Source organism: Rhinolophus sinicus, linkage group LG11 (assembly GCF_036562045.2).
Source record: "Rhinolophus sinicus isolate RSC01 linkage group LG11, ASM3656204v1, whole genome shotgun sequence".
NCBI classification, from domain to species: Eukaryota; Metazoa; Chordata; class Mammalia; order Chiroptera; family Rhinolophidae; genus Rhinolophus; species Rhinolophus sinicus.
In genome coordinates this window covers 11223546-11243050 of record NC_133760.1, presented here as the reverse complement: position 1 = coordinate 11243050, position 19505 = coordinate 11223546, and the positions used below count along the sequence as shown (strand labels likewise).

Sequence of the window (19505 nt, the reverse complement as noted above, 5' to 3'; positions counted from 1 at the left end):
CCTTCCAAGTCTGGGCTCCCTGTTTCTCCGTGACCCCTGACCTCAGATCCCCTTCAGTTATACGTCTGAAAGAGTTACTTCGGGAGGCGCCTCGCCGCCCCACATCCTCAAATCTTACAGCTAACCCCACGGTTCTCCCAGCCCAGCGGGGGCGGGCAGAAGCGGTGACGAGGCACTTTTTGCAAGGAATGGGAGGGGGAATGAATAGACCCCGGCGTCCGGGTGCGCGATCTGCTCGGCTTTGGCGGCGGGGGCGCCGGACTGAGACCAGGGCGCGGTTCTGGCTTTCGCTGCGCCCCCACTCCCGCCCGATCCTGTGGGTTTGGCAAAGCAGCTGGCAGGGGCATTAAGGCCCATTAGCAAAGGCGAGGTTGCTGGGAGCCCGGCGCCGAGGTGGTGTGTGTGTGGGGGGGAGGCCTTCTCAGCTGCCGCAGCTTTACGAGCAGGTGGTCAGCACGTGCGGGAGGGTTAGGTGGGTGGAAGGGAAAGGGGAGAAGGAGGTTCCCGGCAACAGATGGCCCGAGCAGGACTGGGGCTTTCAGACAAGAGGGTGGGAGGGGGCTGGCCATCTGCACCTGGACACTGCTCGAGAGCTCCTCCCCCTCCCCCCTCTGCGCAGAGAAAAGAGCTGGGGGAAGGGGAAGGCTGCTTTTACTCAGACTGAAGGTTCAAATACACCCCCCCCCAACACCCCTCCCCAACAGAGAGGATGGACAGGGAGAAGGCAGCTGGTGGAAGAGTGAGGGAGGCAAAGGTGAGGAGGGCTGCCTCCACCACCCCACCCATCTCTCTGGCCAGATCTGTGGGAGATCCGAGGCACAAGCGAGAGACTCTAGATGAGTCTGCCTCTCCACCACGGCGTGCTGAGGGCCTGAGGCTCTCTCACATGTTGGCAGAAATAAGTTAATCCCTGATGTAGAGTTCCTGCATGCCCATTTTGGGGTGGGGAGAGCAGGATATGGGGGCATGAAGGGTGGAGTTCCCTAGCCCCAGGGTACCCCAGCCCCCAGGGAAGGATGCTAGGCAAGACTGGGAAGCCCAAGGCAGGGGTTCCCAGACTGGAGCAGAGTGGGAAGGAGGTATCACAGCAGGTGATGGCCCTCTACGGGCCAGATTTCCCAGAGGGAAGCCGTCTGAGGGGTCACACCCCACATGCCCTCTGGTCAGGAGGCTTCGGGCTGTGGCTGAGCCTGGCGACTGGCCCAGTACCGATGGTAGGTGTCCTGGAAGAGGTCTTGGCATTCGATGTGGGCGCGGAGACGGGCGCAGGCCAGGAAAGCCCCTGCCAGCTTGCGGTGCAGGGCATAGGTCTCCTCCGGCGGGGGGCGGAGCCGATGCTGCAGCAGCACAGGGATGAGGCCTTGCACTCGGCGGGCAGTGTCACCCGCCCCGAAGTCGTAAGGTCCCTTGGTGGCAAAGGGCTCCCCCAGGATCATCACAGCCTCCACGTGGGCATCCGAGAATGCCTAGGGGTGGGGGAGAGCAGAGGCACCCAGTATGGACAGGAAGCCTTCTACTTAACCCTAAAGGGACAAGTAGCCCTGAGCTCCCTCCGAGTCTCCAGTACTAGCACAAGTCCCAGCTCCTTCCAGAGCCCCCAGGAAAGAAGCAGCCTCCTACTCCTCCCAAAAGAAACAGCCCTTCACTCCCTCTCAGAGCCTCCAATAAACAAGCAGCCCTCACTATCTAGAACAGAGAAGCAGCCTCCATTCCTGGACCCCCAGTACCCACCAGCAGCCCCCCATTCCCTCCCTCTAGAATAGGTAAGTGGTGCCTATTTTCCGAGGGTTCCTGAGTAGCCAAACAGTGCCATTCCCCCTACTCCTCCCCAAAGAACCCTTAATAGACTTAAGCAGCCCCTACAGGCCCCCCAATAGATACCAGCCCCTACTCCCCCAGTGTCTCCCAACCTTGGTTTCAAAGCCTGTGAGGAATTTGAGGTCCCGGGACTTCTGCAGGACCCGGTCTCTGTCTCCATTGGCTGCAGCCATTACTACCTGAGGAAATGGGTGGGGCACAGGGTCAAAGGCTCAGTGAGTTCAAGGGTTCAAGGAGGGGTCTTGGGGAAATGGAGACTGCAGTTGGAAGTTGGGCCCTACCTGTACCCACTTCCCTTCTCATCTGCCTAGGCCCTCTCTCACCTAGAAGACTCTCCCTCATCACCTTGTGCCTGCCTGTCTGTGTCTCTCTCAAGACTGTTTCAGAGCCTGGAGGGTGGGGGTGGTCAAGGGTTCTGCCCACCTGGCTGGGGACACAGAGCCTGCCTGGAAACTAAACAGTGAAAAAGCACAGAGGAAAATAAATGTCAAGTGCTGTTCATGGGTCCAAACACTCAATTGGCCAAGGATGTGACTGTGACCCAAAACTGCATCTGAGGTTGCCATTGGGCCATCTCTGTGATCACCCGGTTGATATCCGTTGATACCTGTCTCTAGCACTGGACTTGGAGCCTTGGGAGCAGGGATCTGGGTTGGCACAAGGTCTGTCACTCAGAAGGCCTTTGTTTAGTAAATTAGTGTGCAGAGCTAAGCACTTCTCCAGCCACGAGTGCACATCAGGCAAGCAAGACTTGAGGGCACATGGACAGACAGACAGAAGTGAGAGCCAGCCCACCTGGGCTCAGGCTCAGCTCTGCCACTTGCTGGCTGACTGGGCAAGTCGCTTGCCTCAGGACTCCGCTTTCTCATCTGTGAAATGGGGATGAAAGTATCTTCCTCATGGGGTGGTTTTAAGGATAAAGGAGGAGATAACTGTGTAGTGCCTCATGAGCACTGTGCCTGTATATAGGAAGCACCATAAATATTACCAGCTATTATTATCCAGAGGCGGATACGAGGGTCCCAATTTTACAGAAGAGGAAACAGGCTCACAGTGGGCAACAGCAAGGCGAGGAGTAGAACCTGGCGTGAACCCTTAACCACTGGGTTGCACTTTCTTGAGAGGAAGGGGAATCAAGATTAAATCAGGCTATTCTGTTCTGTCTCGTCTACCCTGCCCAAGATTGTTCGGCCATCTGTCAGGCCTGCCGTCCTTGGGGGCCAGTGTGACAGGGCTTTTTTAAACTGGAAAAGGCTGAGAAGGTGGCAGGAGGGCCATTCTAAAGAGGCTGGGGAGGGGGGCATGAGATGTCTCAACTACCCAGAGAAGCCTTGGCTTTGTGCCTCAAATGGCCAGCAGAGATGGCCTCAGAGATGGCCTTAAGGGGCCTATGTGTGTGTGTGGCGGGGGTGGGGGGTGGGGGTGGGTTTAACCAGCTCCTCCTTCCTGTCTGCATCTCAGGGGTAGCGCCATCATCCTCCAATGTCCAAGAGTCCCGGGCCTTGTCCCCAACACCTGTCTTTCCCTCCCCACAGCCTCCCCAGGCTCCTCACCCTCAGTCTTAAAGACCACTCTATATTCAGAGGGGGTTTCCTAATTCTTACTGCGGCCCTCCCCTGCTCAAATCCCTCCCATGGCTTCCCAGGGAAACGGGATAAAGTACAAGCTGCAAAGCATGGCTTCTAGGACCCAGCGTGATTTGGCTCCAGTCTCATCGCTGACCCAATGCTTCCCCCTGACTCCCGCCCACCCCACCTGCCACAGAGTCAGAACATGAACTTACTTTTGGGTCTCTAGGACTTTACTACTCAGTGTGGTCCCTGTAAGAGTAGCTTTGCCATTACCTGAGAGTGTGTTAGAAATACAGCATCTTCTGCCTAACTCCAGTCCAGAATCTGCATTTTAACTGGGTCACAGCGGGGGAGGTTTCACATACACATTCAAGTTTGAGAAGTACTGCTCTAATAGGAATATTCCTTCTCACCTCTTGGCCTTTGCACATGTTGTTGGTCTAGAATACCCTCTGAGCCTCTTCCTGATTGCTCTCCTAATCCCTCAGGTCTCAATTCTGATGTCTCTTCCTCCAGGAAGCCGTCCTTGACGCCTAGGCTGGGCCAGGATCCTTTGAGCTCCCATAGTGCCCTGTGCTTCCCCATTCCAGCCCTGACCACGCTGGGCCCTCAACTATCTGTCCCCCCACTGGACTGTGAGCTCTGTGAAGGTGGGAACCTGGGCTGGATTGGTCACTGTTGTCCCCCACATTATCTAGAATAGGACGGGGCACAGAGGAGTGTCAAAGAGTAACCATTGATCACTAAATGGTTAGAAGACCATGTTAAATGTCCAATCTGACCAAATTAATGACATAGTGTTCTCTGTGACCTCTGAGACAAATTGATCCTGGTGGGCAGGAGGGAAGGTGGGAGGGACGGTCAATAGGTGAGGAAGCACTTCCTCAGGACAGAGCAGCCCCCTAGGGATCGGCTTGCCAGGAAGGTGTGTGAGCACAAACCTGGACACCGAGGCCCTAGACAGTGTGGGTGGGGTGTGGGGAGGTGAAAGGATGGCCATCATGGACCTGTCTCTTAGGACAAGGCTAGTCAGGGTTGGGAGTATGGGCTCTAGACCCAGACCACCTAAGTCAGAATGCCAGGTCTGATGTGACCTTGGGCAAGTGACTTAACCTCTCTGAGCCTGTTATTTCATCTGTAAAATGGGGCTAGAAATGGTCTTTACTCCATGAAGTTGCTGTATGGTTTAAATCAGTTACCACAGGTATACCACTTAAAACAGCGCCTGACAATATTAAGTGCATGGTATTTGTTAGCTGCTATTAATATTACTATTATTTCTTAATTCTAGATACTGTATTTCTCCTTCTCACCCTTGCCTCAGTATCTGGCTTGAGCCTCGGCCCTTCTGAGACACTAGGATTGGGAGGACTCACCTCGATGTAATGGTCTGTGAATTCGGTCCCAAATTCCCGGCTTGCACCGAAGTCCAGCAGGGTCACCTGGGAACAGAATGGTGAAAGGGATGCTGGGAATCGACCAATGCTTCCCACTGTCTATCCAAGGTGGCTAGGGTCCATCTCTCCCTCCCTACACCCTGTCCCCTCCTGCCAGAGTTCCCGCTGTCTCCCTGGGCTCCTGGCCTCCAGTCTCCACACTAATCCACCCCCACATGAAGCTGAAGGAATCTTGCTTTTATTTTTTTGGTAGTAGTTGTTTTTATAATAGCATACTTTAGGTACAGAAAAAAATCCAGAGAATAAAATATATGGAAAAGTGAACACCCACAAATCTCACCACACAGCTTAAAATATAAAATAGTACCAATCCAGGTGGGGCCTCCTGTGTACCCCAGCCTGATTCTACCTCCCCCACATCCCGATCCTCTCTTCCAGGGTCACCACTTTCCTGAAATTATTATTATTTCCTGAAATTACCATGCACGTATTTCTATATTTTTCTATATATGTGCGTACCCATGAACAATATATAGTAATGTTTTTTGTATCTTAAAACTTCATATAAATGGTATTTATGATCGTTACTCTGCAACCTGTTCTTTGTGTCCAGCATGGTTTTGTGATTTATCCCCACTGCTATGTATGGCTCTGGCTCATTCATTCACTTTTTCACTGATGAGTAAGGAGTTCATTGTGCAAATGTATCACAATGCATTAACTGGGTGATGGACACTGTGGGTATTTCTGGGTTTTTCTATTAAAAACATTCTTGATGAACACATGTGCAGGAGTTTCTCTAGGGCGGTGGAGTTCGGACTATTAAGCACAACCCACAATAAGAAATACAGATTATACTGGGCACCACTGCTAATGCCACATAAATATAAACATCAAACAAAGTGTCCTGAAACATTATAGCTCTGTCCCATCCATGACACACTGATACTTTCTATTCTATGCCTTTAACCACAAAAAATGCAGTTGAGACCCAATATCAGGACACACATCACCTACCCAGGTTAGAAAAACCCCTCCCTGAGTTGTCAGCCTAAGAGGGATGTGGGGTGTGTATGTATTTGCAGGGGTGGAGGGTGGCAAGACACTGAGGCTGGAGACTTAGCAGGGCCACTTCACATTCGGCAAAGGGCTCAGACTTTATCCTGAGGGCACTAAAGCGCTGTGGACGGGAGAGCGTGGCCAGATTTGTTTCAGAAAGACCCCTCTGGGGATATAATGGGTACAGACCACTTTGGAGAGCCATTTGGCAACCACACACACTGAGAGTCTTTTGGTTCAAACTCACCCCTGGGTCTTTGGACACCCTGTGTCGTCTGCCAGGATCACTCCTCCTGCCCTTTCAATGGCTGTCCCCTTCTCATCTGTTTGGTTTCAGCTTTAATGGCACTTCCTTCAAGAAGCCTTCCTTGACCCCACTCACCCAGGCGGGGTCAGCCACTTTCCCTGGCTTCCCACAGCCCCCTGGGCATCCTCCATCACTGACCACTCTGGCCTGGGTTTCCTCATGGTGGTACTAACTACTCTAGGTCACCACTGTCTGGTGACAGGTTCCCCTGCTGGACTGGGAACTCTGAGAAGGCGAGGATCAGGGTTGTCTTGGCATTGTCAAGAGGCAGCAGTAGGAGGAGCTTGGTGTGCTCTAAATGAATAACAAGTGTGGTCATGATGACTAACTACCTTCAGAAAGTTGTGATCCCTCTTTTATACTGTCACATTGGTACTAGGAAGCCACTGCCCAGCCAGGGACTCCATTTCCCAGCATCCCTTGCACCTAGACAGGCCCTGTGACCAGTTCTCATTAATGGAATGGTAAAGGGAATGATTTGTCACTTCTGGTCAAAACAGTTAGATAAGGGTTAACCTCTCAACCTCTCTTTCCCCTTCTACCGGAAGAAGAATATTGCAAGACCTGGGGGAATGGCATGATCACAAAAGGGAAGGAGCCTAGGTCCCTGAGTCACTGCACGGAGGAGGGCTACACTAGCCTGTTACATGGGTAATAAACTACTATTGTGTAGAGCTACTGAAATATCTATCACAGCAGGTAATGTACCCTCACATACATCACAAGGAACCAACCTGGTGGCTGGCTGCGTCATACAGGAAGTTTGCCCAGTTGGGGTCCGTCTGCATGAATCTAAACTCAAACAGCTCCCGTAGACACAGCCTCAGGAGCTGGAAGCAGATCTGGGGTAGAGAGAAAGAGTTAACAGACACCTCAGAATCATCTGCCCCTGTAAAGCCCTCTCTGGCCTGGAGCAGGACCATGGGTCTGGCCTGCCCTGCTGGCCCTGCCCTGGGGCAGCACTCTCCCTATTGTCCCACGAGACCATGTACCTGGTTCCGAATGTCCTGGCTCAGGCCCTGGCACTGGTCCAGGGGGACCCCTCCAGCCAGCTCCATGCCCAGCACCCGCGTGGTGCAGAGGTCCTTAATCACTGCCGGCACCCGGAAGAAGGGGTCATCTTCCAACAGCTGCCTGGGGCAGAAGGGAGGGGAGTGGATGGTTGTGGCTTCAGGCTCCTATGACCCAGCTGGAGGCCTCTTCCTCCTCCTCTGAGAAATCCTCCGTGAACGGTCTGTGTCTTGCCTTCCATCTTGCCCTCCTCTTGCCAATACCTGGCTGGACTGACATTTATTCAGACACTTCATTCATTCAACAAACATCTCCATAGGGCCTACTGTGCCTGCCCCTAAGCCTGGTGCTGCTGGAGACCCAGTTACCACTTTCCTACCAGAAACACTTCTATGACATTCGGTTGCCCTACAATAAGCTCAATGAATTAAGCTTGATGAACATTAGTTTTTCATTAAATTATTAATTAATCTGTCAAAAAAATGGTCACTCATATACAAATCTCCAGGTCCATGGTGACACTCCTTGGCCACTCCTTGGAGTCAGAACACTGATTAAGAGAAAGAATCCTTCTCAGTGTCCGTCCCTGTGCAGGACAGAGCAGTGGATGAGGCCCAGGCCTACCCCTTACACACACCGGAGACCACACTCTAACAAACCAACAGACCAATAATAGACCGTGAGAGGTGTGTCGATGTAAGATTTGGGAGGCAGAAAATATGAGCGAGGCCTCTGGTTGGGGACCTGTGGGATGGCTGGAGTGAGGTGGGGAGCAGGGAGATGGGAAGAGGCCAGGGGAGTAATGTGGGTTTTATTCTAAGGGCACTGGGAAACCCTGTGAGGGAGGGCTGTCCCCAGGTCCCATGAGGAATGCTCTGGCCCAGCCCACTCCGCACCCTTCTCCAGGTCCTGCTTTGGAGTTCGTATTTTTGTCCTTGTTTATAAAATCTGACTTAATCAGCACAATTCTCTTTTATCCTCGCTCCTCTGGGAGGGTACTCTCCCAAGGCCACTATGCAGATTCAGGCCACCCAGCCTGTTAAGGGCTGACCTGGGGTTAGATCCCACGTCTGTCTGAGTCCAGGCCCATGCCCCTAACCACTGCCATCTACTGCCCTTTCTCTAGTTCAGTATCTACAGAGCTTGGCTCAATGAACGTCTGGCCACACTGAAGGATCTCACAGATATGCAGTAATTAATTGCTGCATTATCACGATGCTTCTAAGATACAACTACATTGTTCCCTGTATCTGTAGTTCATTCATTTTCACTACTGTATGATATTCCACTGATGGATATACCATATTTATTCATCTACCCTGCTGGATGAATTTCATAGATTTGGGTTGTTTCCAATTTGGGGCTACTGCTGTTCTAAGCATTCTGGAAAAAGTCTGATGGTGTAGACTGGCAAAGGTGTCCCTAGTGTATTTAGCTAGGAGGATGACTATTGCATTATATGTGACTATTGAGCCTTATTATATGATGCCAAACTGTTCTCCAGAATGCTTATCTCAGCATCTCCTCCTGCCCAAGTTATACAAGGGATACCCTGCAGTCCATTCTCTCCAACTCTTGACACTGTCATATTGCTCAGTCTGTCAGTGCAGTGGGTGTAACAGTCACTCATTGTGTGACGAAGGGCCTGTTGACAAGTTCATCTCCCTCACTGGACTGCAGTGGTTACCTAACCCATTCTACAGATGATAAAACTGACAGAGAGAAGAAGTGACCTGCCCAAACTCAGAGGGCATGGATGGATGGATGAAGGGATGGATGGATGAATGAACGAAGAGTTTACCAGCCCCACCCCAGGGCTCCAGCTGCCAGAAGCTGTGGGGGCAACCACGTCCCACTGAGCCTGGGAGGGAAAGGAGGGAAGCTGGAGGGAAGGGGTCCCTCCAGGGGCCTGCAGCTCACCTGAAGTTCTGGGCACAAGCCGCCTCACGACGGTAGTCACACTCCCAAGCCAGCTCCTGTTGCAGGGCCTGCAGACTCTGCTCGGCAAACAGGCCTGAGGGGAGCAGCTGTGTCAAACAGGGAAGGCCACAGCCTGTCCCACCCCACCTGTCTGACCCCTCAGGCTCCCACTCATGGATGTCTTCTCTTACCAATCGTGTCTCTCACTCTGTCTCTCTTTCACTGCCCCTCACACCTTCTGCTCCATGCCTTTTACCTGCATTTTCTGTCCACACACTTCCCCTCTGTCTTTCATACAACTGTGAGCTCTTCTGAAGTCTCTCTCCGGGGGTCTCTTTCACAGGCATGCACACCAGTCCCTAAGCATCTCTTTCAGTCACACATGCCACCTCCTCTTTATACTGTCTCACAGTCATTCTGCCTCTGAACCTTACTTCTGCCTGTCTCTCTGACACACACATCCCCTGCCCCGTCTTCTTCAGGCTCTTTTTCATGTGCTGTAACACAAACATAGGGTCCCACTTACATTCTCTTCCTGCTTCTGTGGCTCTTTTTCACAGCTACAGTCCCTGTCTGCACACTGTGTGTGTGTTTCTGGATTTTGGTCTGGGCTTCTGCCTCTCTGCGTTTGTCAGAATCTCTAAATTTGTCTTTTTCTCATACGCTTGTACTCCCTGGGCTCTCCCTACGTCGGTGTCCCTTCTTTCTGTCTCAAACACACACTTACACATGCACTCACACACAGGCACCCCCTGCCCCGAGCTAGCCACTCTCCCTCCGTCCAGCCCCACTTCCTCTCTTCGGGGTCCCCGTCCTGCAGGCAGGGGTGGGGTGGGTGCCTCACCCTCAGGCAGGGCCACACTCATCTTGAGCAGCGACAGCAGGTTCTGGACATCACTCTGGATGCTCTGGGCAACGCCTGGGTACTGGGGGAGGGCAGCAGTCACTTCTCGCGCACAGCAGGGTGCTCAGCACGACCCCTGTCTGGGCTCCCCTCTCACCTGGATCTTCACAGCCACCTCCGTCCCGTCCCTCAGCGTGCCCTGGTGCACCTGCCCGATTGAGGCAGCGGCAAAGGGCACCTCCTCCAAAGAGGCCAACTTGGCCTGCCAGTCCCTGCCGAGCTCCTCTTCCAGAACTCTCTGGGGAGAGTGGTTGTAACAATTATCACCATGATTAGAGGCAGCAGAGTTCATTCCCTGTGCCGAGCACTTTATGTGCTAATAATCTGGACACTCTCCAAATGCCGGACCCTGGGCTGAGCTCTTGGCAGCTACCCCACTTTACAGATGAGGAAACTGAGGCGCAGAGAGCTGTCTCTTGGCCAAGGTGACGAACCAGGCCCTGGTGGACTGGAAGGCCCATCCCAGCTTGTGTCTCCCAAGCCGGTACTCCCGAGGTTGTGCAAGCTACTATCAAGGATTGCTATTATGTATAGTTAAGATTGATAATAAGCCTTTATTAAATTGTATATTGCATAAATAACTCAAAGTTAATGTGATAAAGAAGAGTTAAAACTTACAGAGGGCTTCCTATGGGCCAATCCCTGTTCAGAGTGGCTCAGAGAACAACAATAATTGCCCAGGGTCATATGGTGAGTGAGCAGAACAGAGGATCAGAAGGCAGGTAGGTGGCTGGATTCCAGATTCCACACCCTTACCCAGGCATTAGAACAGCTCATGTCTTGGGCACTTACTCAGTGCCAGGCGCTGTGCCAACCTATTTAGAGACACGCTCTCCTTTAATTAAAAAACCAGTAATAATAACAGCTAAAACTGGCATGGTGTGTCAGGGGCCCTCCTAAGTGCTTTCCGTATATTACTGTGTTTCCCTGAAAATAAGACCTTGCCGGACAATCAACTCTAATGCACCTTTTGGAGCAAAAATTAATATAAGACCTGGTCTTATTTTACTATAAGACCAGGTATAATGTAATATAATATAATACCGCGTCTTGTATTAATTTTTGCTCCAAAAGACGCATCAGAGCTGATTATCCGGCTAGGTCTTATTTTCGGAGAAACAAGGTAATTTATGGGACACTATGATGAGGATGCTGCAGGCCACACGACTGAGATCACACAGGTAGGAAGTGGCAGAGCCAGAGTCTGAACTTACGAAGTCTGGCCCCAACCACTGTGCTCCCTGCCTCTGTAACAGCTCACTGAGCCTGCCAGGGACTGGACTAAGCGCTCTGCACCACCCTCTCATTTAATCATCAAAACAGTCCTATCCGGTGTCTGCTTTTGGTGACCCCATTTTACAAATGGGAAAACTGAGGCCCAGTTAGCCAGGGAGTAGAGCAGTGAAGCCAGGAATCATGCAGGTGGAGCCCGCCTCCCTGGCCAGCCTTCCCTCACTGGACACTCACCAGCATCTGCCAGCGGGGCATGAAGTCGGCACTCTGGCGGACTCGCTCAAAGATACGCTGCAGCTGGGGGCTGATGAAGCTGTTGTCTTGGGAGACAGGGAGACAAGGGAAGCAGTGAGGGAGGAGGCAAGGTGGGCCCCCGTGGGAGTATCTGAAGCTGGGGCTTGTGGGTGGGTGGGGGGGGTAGAAGTCAGGGGTCGGGGGTCATGCTATACCCTGGATGCTGAGCATCTGGCCAACCTTGAGAGCGGCCCCCCGAACTGTACACAGGGTCTGCACAATTCGCTCGGCATTGGCCTCTGACAGGAAACGGCTGGAGCCCGGCCGGGAGCCGTCTTCTGAGGTGGAAAGAATGATCATTAGTATTACAACCACAAAAATAATCAGTAGAACGCCACTGCACACCACCAGGATGGCTACAACGAAAAAGAGAATTCCAAGTGTTGCCAAGGATGGGGAGCCGCCCGAATGCCAGCACTGCTGATGAGCGTGCCATGGCACAAGCCCTCCGGAAAATAGTGGGGAAGTGTCCAGTAAAGCACACACCTACACCAGATGCAGTTTCTCTCCCAGGTGTATGCCCAAGAGAAATGCATAAGTATGTCCACTGACAGATATTCCAAGGAGCACTGCTCCTAACGGTCCCAAATCGGAAACATCCCAAATGATCGTCAATACAATGAACAAAGGAATTGTGGAACAGTCACAGAGTGACTACCTGGAATAAACCACCAACATCCACTCACAGCAACATGGATACATCTCCCAAAAAGAATGTTGAGCAAAAGAAGCTCAGTTTTAGGTGTGGCCGGTTAGCTCAGTTGGTTAGAGCATGGTGCTGGTAGCACCAAGGTTACTGGTTTGATCCTCGCATGGGCCACTGTGAGCTGCGCCCTCCAAAAAAAATTTCTCAGTTTTAATCTCTAATACAGCAAATATCCATAAATATAACCCACATAGACAAGCTCTTTGGGGTCCTCATTTTATTTAACAACTTTATTGAGATACACTTGTAATTCACATACCATATAATTCACCCATTTAAGGTGTATAGTTCAACGGTTTCTAGCATATTCAGCATTGCGCAACTACCACCACTACCAATTCCAGAACATTTTCATCACCCCAGAAAGAAAGCCCTTACCTATTAGCAGTCACCCCCATTTCCACCAACAACTTCCCCCCAAGCTCCTGTAAACCACTAATCTACTTTCTGTCTCTATAGATTTCCCTATTCTGGGCATTTCATATCAATGGAATCATACAATACGTGGCCTTCTGTGTCTGCCTTCCTTCACTTAGGACGGTGTTTTCAAGATTCATCCACATTGTAGCATGGATCAGTACTTGATTCCTTTTTATGGCTGAATAATGTAACACATTTTTTTTCTTTTAATCCATTCCTTGGTTTTAAGGGTGTGCAGGGATCCTGAGACCAAAAAATTGGAGAAATGCTCTCCTAGGGTTTCTTGATCTGGGTGCATAGATGTGTCCATTTTGTGAAAATGAATGAAGCCCGTATGCTTGGGATATGTGCACAGTTCTATATGCAAATTATATTACTCAGTAAAGTGTTTATTAAGCTTTTTTATTGATCTCTTTACCCTGTGTCTAAGTGTCTCTGTGGATTCTCTGGCAGAATCCCCACAATCACCCAAGGAAGTAAGAACTAGAATTCCCAATGCCTTAATTTTCAAGGTGAGGAAGCAAGAGATTCAGAGAGGTACAGTGCCTGGCCCTGGATCACACAGCACAGAAGTGGCAGAGCACAGTGCAGACTGTTCGGCCTTACCCTAAAGCCTAATCCTGAACCCACCTGCAATTTTTTTAGTTTGAAAAAATTCCAAAAGACAGAAAAGTTGCATCAGGAACACCCATATATGTGATTCAAACATTTAAATGTTCTGTCTCACCAGCTTTATCTACGTGTACCCACAGACTTACTGTTATTTTTTGCTTGGAGTTGCACTCAGTCTGTGCTAAGAATAAAGATATTCCCTTGCACAGTCAGTGCCACAATCACACCTAAGAAAATTAACACTAATTATCTAATATCTACTATCCAGTTCATATTCAGATTTTCCCAATTGTTCCCAAAAGTCTTTTATAGTTATTTTTGTCTTTAAAAAAATTTTTTTCAATGACATTCAATATTATATTAGCTTCAGGTGCACAGCTTAGTGGTTAGACATTTATATAACTTATGAAGTAATCTCCCAATAAGTCTAGTACCCACCTGACACCATACAGTTATTACAATATTATTGACTATATTCCCTATACTGTACTTTACATCCCCGTGATAGTTATTTTTTTCCAACTGTCATGCAATCATGGTTCTCACATTCCCTTTGTCAGTTATTATCTCTCTAGTCTCTTTGATCTAGAATATCCACTCCCATTTTCGTTTCGGCCATTGACTTGTTGGGGGAATCTTACCCACAGGGGTTGATCTCTAGACATCTCATTCCATCTATGTTGTACACAGCTCCCCAGTGGCACTCCTATTTTCAGTTTCGTCTTCTGCTCAGAGCTAGGAACTCAACTCCTGATGACTTAATTTTTCTTTTCCTCATGATCTGCTTCTATCCATCACAACCCTGACAGTGGCTTTGCCCCGTTCTGAGCACTTCACAATGACCCTCAGAGGTGGGTATATTATCATTTCCATTTTCCACATGAGGAAACTAGGACTCTGAGAGGTGAAGCCACTGGCCCCCAGGTCACACAGCCAGCCAGGGTCGGAACCCAGGCAGCGTGGCTCACTCACCTGACTGTAGATATTCGCCGAGCAGAGACTTCTTGGCCACCTCAGCCAGTGCTCCCAGCCCCAAACCCACAGCCAGTCCTGGGAAGTGAGAGAGGAGCCTGAGTGCCCGCTTGCCTGGGGCTTTCTCCCCCCACCCTCTCTCTACTCTGTCTCTCTCTAAGCAACTTGCCTTCCAGCTCTTTGCTGTCAACCCTTTACATGTTATTACAATATTAGTTATTACAATATTATTGACTATATTCCCTACACTGTATTTTACATCCCCGTGAGTTATTTTTTTCCAACTGACATCCAATCATGGATCACACATTCCATTTGTCCCTAGCTCAGTCTCTTACTCCCTCCCTGCTTGGGGTTCCCTTCAAGGTGAGGCTGTCTTTTTTTCTATCCTCTCTCCAGGTCTTTGTCTCCTGTGTCAGCAGTTCTCACCCCTGGCTGCACATCTGAACCACGTGAGGAGCTTTTGTAAATACAATGCCCAGGTCCCACCCCTGAGGCTCTGATTAAACTGGCCTGAGATGAGGCCTCGAAATTTGTATTTTGTTTTAAGCACCCCAGGTTGATTCTAGTGTACAGCCAAGGGTAAGAAGGCCCCAAAATGATCCTCCCAAGTCTCTCTGTGACTTCCTGCGAGTCCTGCCTGTTTCTCTGTCCACACCTCCTCTTTTCATGCTCACATTTCCTTTTCCAAGTCAGTTATTTCTCCATCTCCCCATTTCCCTCCACCTGGCACAACCACCTAGGCCTCTTTCTCTCTGTTCCTCCTTTTGCTGTTATCTCTCTAGCTCTGATTTCCTCTGCCTCCTCTCTCCCCTTGCCCCAAAGATATCTCGAGTCTCTCTGCCCCTTTCACTGTCACCATGTCTGTAAGTAATCATTGTTGGCATTTTCTGAGCACTTTCTACATGCCAGATTCATTCCTAGTGCTTTATGTGTATTAACTAATTTTGTCCTCAAACCCTTGTGAGATTAGTTTTATAGGAAAACTTCCACTTTACAGAAAAGGAAATCGAGGCCCAGAGAATTTAAGTAACTTATCCAGAGTCACAAAGTGAGATGCAGCAGAATCACCCCTTGAACCTGGGGCAGCCTGGTTTCAAAGCTCTAACCACTGCATTTGACTCCCTCTTTATACTATGAATCAGTGTCTTTAAAACTTGAACCGTGATCCACAATAAAGACATCTGCATTATAACTGGTACAGACCAATGTATACGTATATAATGTTTCATGAAACAAGATTTTCCCTTACTCTACAGGTGCACTCATATTTTCCATTCTATTCTTAATGCTGGTTTCAACCCACTAAATTATTTCATGCAGATTGTGAACTGAAGTTTGAACAATCCTGCTTCTTGATCTCAGGTCGTCACTTCACCTCCCTTAGCCTCCCTGCCCTCATCTATAGAATGGAAATAAACACTCATCGACTCGATGCAGAGAGAGCACATGTATGGGAACTTGCATGTTCTTCCAAGTTCTCAGTAAATGTTATGTTCCTCTCTATTTCTCTTGGTTTTGCAGACCTTTGCCTTCACTCTCTTTCCATCTCTCCCTCTTCTCTGTCTCTGATTCACCCTCTTCTTTCCATAAATGTTGCTTCCTCTGAGCTACCGTGTTTCCCCCGAAACTAAGCCCCAGTTAAGATCATCAGCCAGACAGACACATTTAGTACGTTATGACGATGTTCCAGAAGATGACATGACTGTATTTGAATAAATGTAGATTGTTGTACATGAAAAAATAAGACATCCCCTGAAAATACGCCCTAATGTGTCTTTTGGAACAAAAATTAATATAAGACCTGGTCTTATTTTTGGGGAAACACGGTAGGTCACAATCACCCATAGTCACACCTACCACCAAAGTTGGCCAAGCGGCTGATGCGGGAGGCGGGTACCTTGCGTTCTCGAGAGCGGTCACTTAGCTGGGAAATGGGAAAAAGGTATGAGGACGAGAAGGTGGGCATAGTGCCCAGGGAGTCCAACCAACCTGTCACCTCACCCTTCCCCAAGCTTGGGGGGCCGGCTGACTTCATGCGGTGTTACTGAGTGGGTGGGAAGCAATGATACCTGGGGCCGGGGTGTCTTCCTGAGCCGGACCTCGCGAGCCTTGCGAATGTCCTCCTCACCCAGGCCTCTGCCAGGCCTATCCTGATGATACTTTTGGGCCCAAGTACCCACACATGGCCCCTGCAAGAGATGTGGACATTGGTAAGGAGTGGAGGACATGAAGTCTGCCTGGCCCTTTGGATCCCTCCCTGTCCATTTACTCACTGATGTCTCCCTCAGCCTCTTTCCCTTGGAGCGCCATCCCCAGCCTCTTACCCACCAATGGAGCCCAGGTCCCTGGGCCCCATAAAGCAGACCAACAGTGTGGCCCAGCTGTACACAAGTCCCCCGCAGTAGGCCCGCCACTTCCAGCCACATTGCCTGGGGGAGAAGAGACGGAGGTTATTCGGGCAGGAGTTGTGGGACTGACCTCCCTCCCTGCTTTGGTCTGGGACCCCCAACAAGCCCTCACATTCCTCTATGTTCATCCTAAGACTCCCACCCACCAAAGACTTCTTCCCCTCGTATAGGCCCCTCCAGTTTATCCTGGTTCCCTTTCTCATTGCTAGGAACCCATAGCTCTTCCTGAACACCTTCCAAAACTCACTGCCCCCTGTCTCACTCCCCGCCATTGCTAGGGCCCTTCCTTGTTGCTAGACACCCACAGATCCTGCAGGACTACCTCTCCACTTGAGCCCCCCTCGTCGCTAGGCACCACCTTCCCCTCTGTTGCTAGGCACCCACAATCCCTCCTGGGTGCCCCCTATCCCGGTTATGGGCACCTCCCCCTGTTGCTAAGCACCCACTGCTCCCCGGCTCCAGGTCGGCAAGCGCGAGAGCCTCTTGCGCTTCCGGGAGTCTCTGCATGCCCGCCCCTCCGGTCAGCTAGCCAATGATGGAGCAGCAGCTCTATGACTGGCACTAAGCACAACCCGCTGGGCGTAGGGAGGGTGTGGGCGGGGCCTAAGGGTGGGCGTTGGGGCCTGCGGGGGGATTGCTGGAACACCGGTGCCCTTTTTATGCCTTTCCACTCATCTCAAAGTGCCCAGGGCGCGGCGGACCTTTCTGTTCTCGACACTGTCTTGTTTGCAAACATCCCTCTCCCTGACAAACTCCACAACTCTAGTCTGTACAAACATCTTGCCAACCTCCCTTATTTCTATCCCCAGCAGGCTCAACATCTCTCCTTTGAACACACGTCTTCCCAGCAAACATTTCCCGTGCACATAGAGCCTCTCTAATTTGCACACCCACCCTCTGCTTCAAATACCCGCATCCTGGCACTCAGCCTCTTCCCTTGCACGTATAAACTTTGCTCCTTGCTTGCCAACTGTCTCCCTCTTGCACTCTCAATTCTCTGATGTACATAAACCCGCTCACCCTCAGCCTCTTGCACCAATGTGTCCCTGTTTCCTTATAGTCCCTGCTATCTCTGCTCCACATCCACCTGCAGTATGGTGTGAGTGGGACGCCTCTGTTTCCTGTAGGCCTGACATTGACATTTCCCAGAACACAGTCAGCGAAGATTCCCAGAGCTGAGTCAGGAGACTTGGCATCCCAGAAAACCAGCTTCCAGCCCATCTGGGTGTGTGTGGTGTGTGTTTGGAGGGGGAGCAGTCCAGCTTAAAGCTTACTCCCCCCACAGTAGGCTGACTCACCCCTCTTCTCACAGTCTGGAATAGAAGCAGCTGGCTGGGGCCTCTCTCCCACTGCTGGGAGAAGGAGGGATATGACGCTTTCCCCACAACACCCCTGACCCCTTCTAACCCTTTTCAGGAATCAGACCTCCCTGTTTCTGTCCCTGTGCAATGTGACCTCAGAAGAGCCTTGACCCGTCTGGAACTCTCCTGCCCAGCCTGTATGATATGCTAGGGGGCCCCTGCTATGACTTCTGGTCTGTGAAAAGATGACTCATTTCAGAGCCCTGAGACTCTGTCCAATGCCCCTCCCACAAGTGACTCAAATTCAAGACAGACCCCCCCCCCCAACGTAAGACTCTGACTCAGGAGCTAGGTGACAGCTCACCCTTGAGGGTAAAAATATATAAAAAACACCCATGACAATAACTATTTTACAGGACTGTGGCAGATGGTACCAAGCCTGGTGCCACATGCTTCAAATACATGAGGTCATATCAAATAGCCTGGTGGCTACAAAGGCTAGAGGTTGGCAGACCTCTGAGCCTCAGTATCCCCATCTGTAAAATGGGGCTGTGGCATCCCCTCCTGTTCAGTGTTAGAGATGCAGTGAAACTGTCTGTAAAGAGCTTGGCACAGGACCTGGCACAGAACAAGAGCTCTATACATGAAACAAACTTCTTATGGAAAAGTCACTCTTTTAAAAATTTCTATGAAGTATTTACCATGTGCTTTTCCTTGCTATGTCTAGGCACTGGGGACATAGCAAGGAACAAAACAGGCAAAAATCTTCACCCTTTCGGTGCTGACTTCTGGTGAGGGGCACAATAAACAAAATAAATAAGTACAGGCATACCTCGTTTTATTGTGCTTCCCTTTATTGTGCTTTGCAGATATTGTTTTTTAAAGATTGAAAGTATGGCAGCCCTGCCTCGAGCAAATCTACCGGCACCATTTTTCCAAAGGACTCAGATGATAGCACTTTTTATCAACACAGTATTTTTTAATTAGGGTATGTATATTGGTTTCTTAGACACAATGCTATTGCACACTTAATAGACTACAGTATAGTGTATGCATAATTTTTATACGCACTGAGAAACCAAAAAATTCATGTAACTTGCTTTATCTCGATTTATTGAGGTGGTCTGGAACCGAACCCACAATACCTCTGAGTTATGCCTGTGTATTTTTTTTTAAATAAATTTTATTGGGGGATATTGGGGAACAGTGTGTTTCTCCCAGGCCCATCAGCTCCAAGTCGTTGTCCTTCAATCTAGTTGTAGAGGGTGCAGCTCAACTCCAAGTCCAATTGTCATTTTCAATCTTTAGTTGCAGGGGGCACAGCCCACCATCCCATGTGGGAATTGAACCAGCAGCCCTGTCGTTCAGAGCTCCCGCTCTAACCAACTGAGCCACCTGGCCGCCCTGTACCTATGTATTTAATGAGGTGACATGTTAAAGAGAAAAATAAACCAGGGAAAGGGGGCAGGGAGTGGAGGGAAGATTGTGAGGTTAAATAGGGTGGTCAGGGAAGTGCTCACTGAGGAAATTATTGGAATATCTGAGGGGAGGATGTTCCAGGCAGAGGAA

The 19505-nt window shown here is 50.2% G+C and overlaps 1 protein-coding gene across 1 annotated transcript; it reads right to left on the bottom strand.

The window, feature by feature from the left end:
- Nucleotides 1-634: 634 nt before the first annotated feature.
- COQ8B (coenzyme Q8B) lies at nucleotides 635-17132 on the bottom strand. Its single transcript, XM_074314300.1, is given in 16 exon segments — nucleotides 635-1190; nucleotides 1193-1466; nucleotides 1911-1997; nucleotides 4766-4831; nucleotides 6887-6994; nucleotides 7145-7286; nucleotides 9084-9177; nucleotides 9928-10009; nucleotides 10085-10225; nucleotides 11455-11540; nucleotides 11670-11792; nucleotides 14225-14302; nucleotides 16085-16151; nucleotides 16297-16416; nucleotides 16552-16656; nucleotides 17082-17132. Coding segments are annotated over 15 exon segments (1857 nt in total). The 5' UTR covers nucleotides 16654-16656; nucleotides 17082-17132; the 3' UTR covers nucleotides 635-903.
- Nucleotides 17133-19505: the final 2373 nt, after the last annotated feature.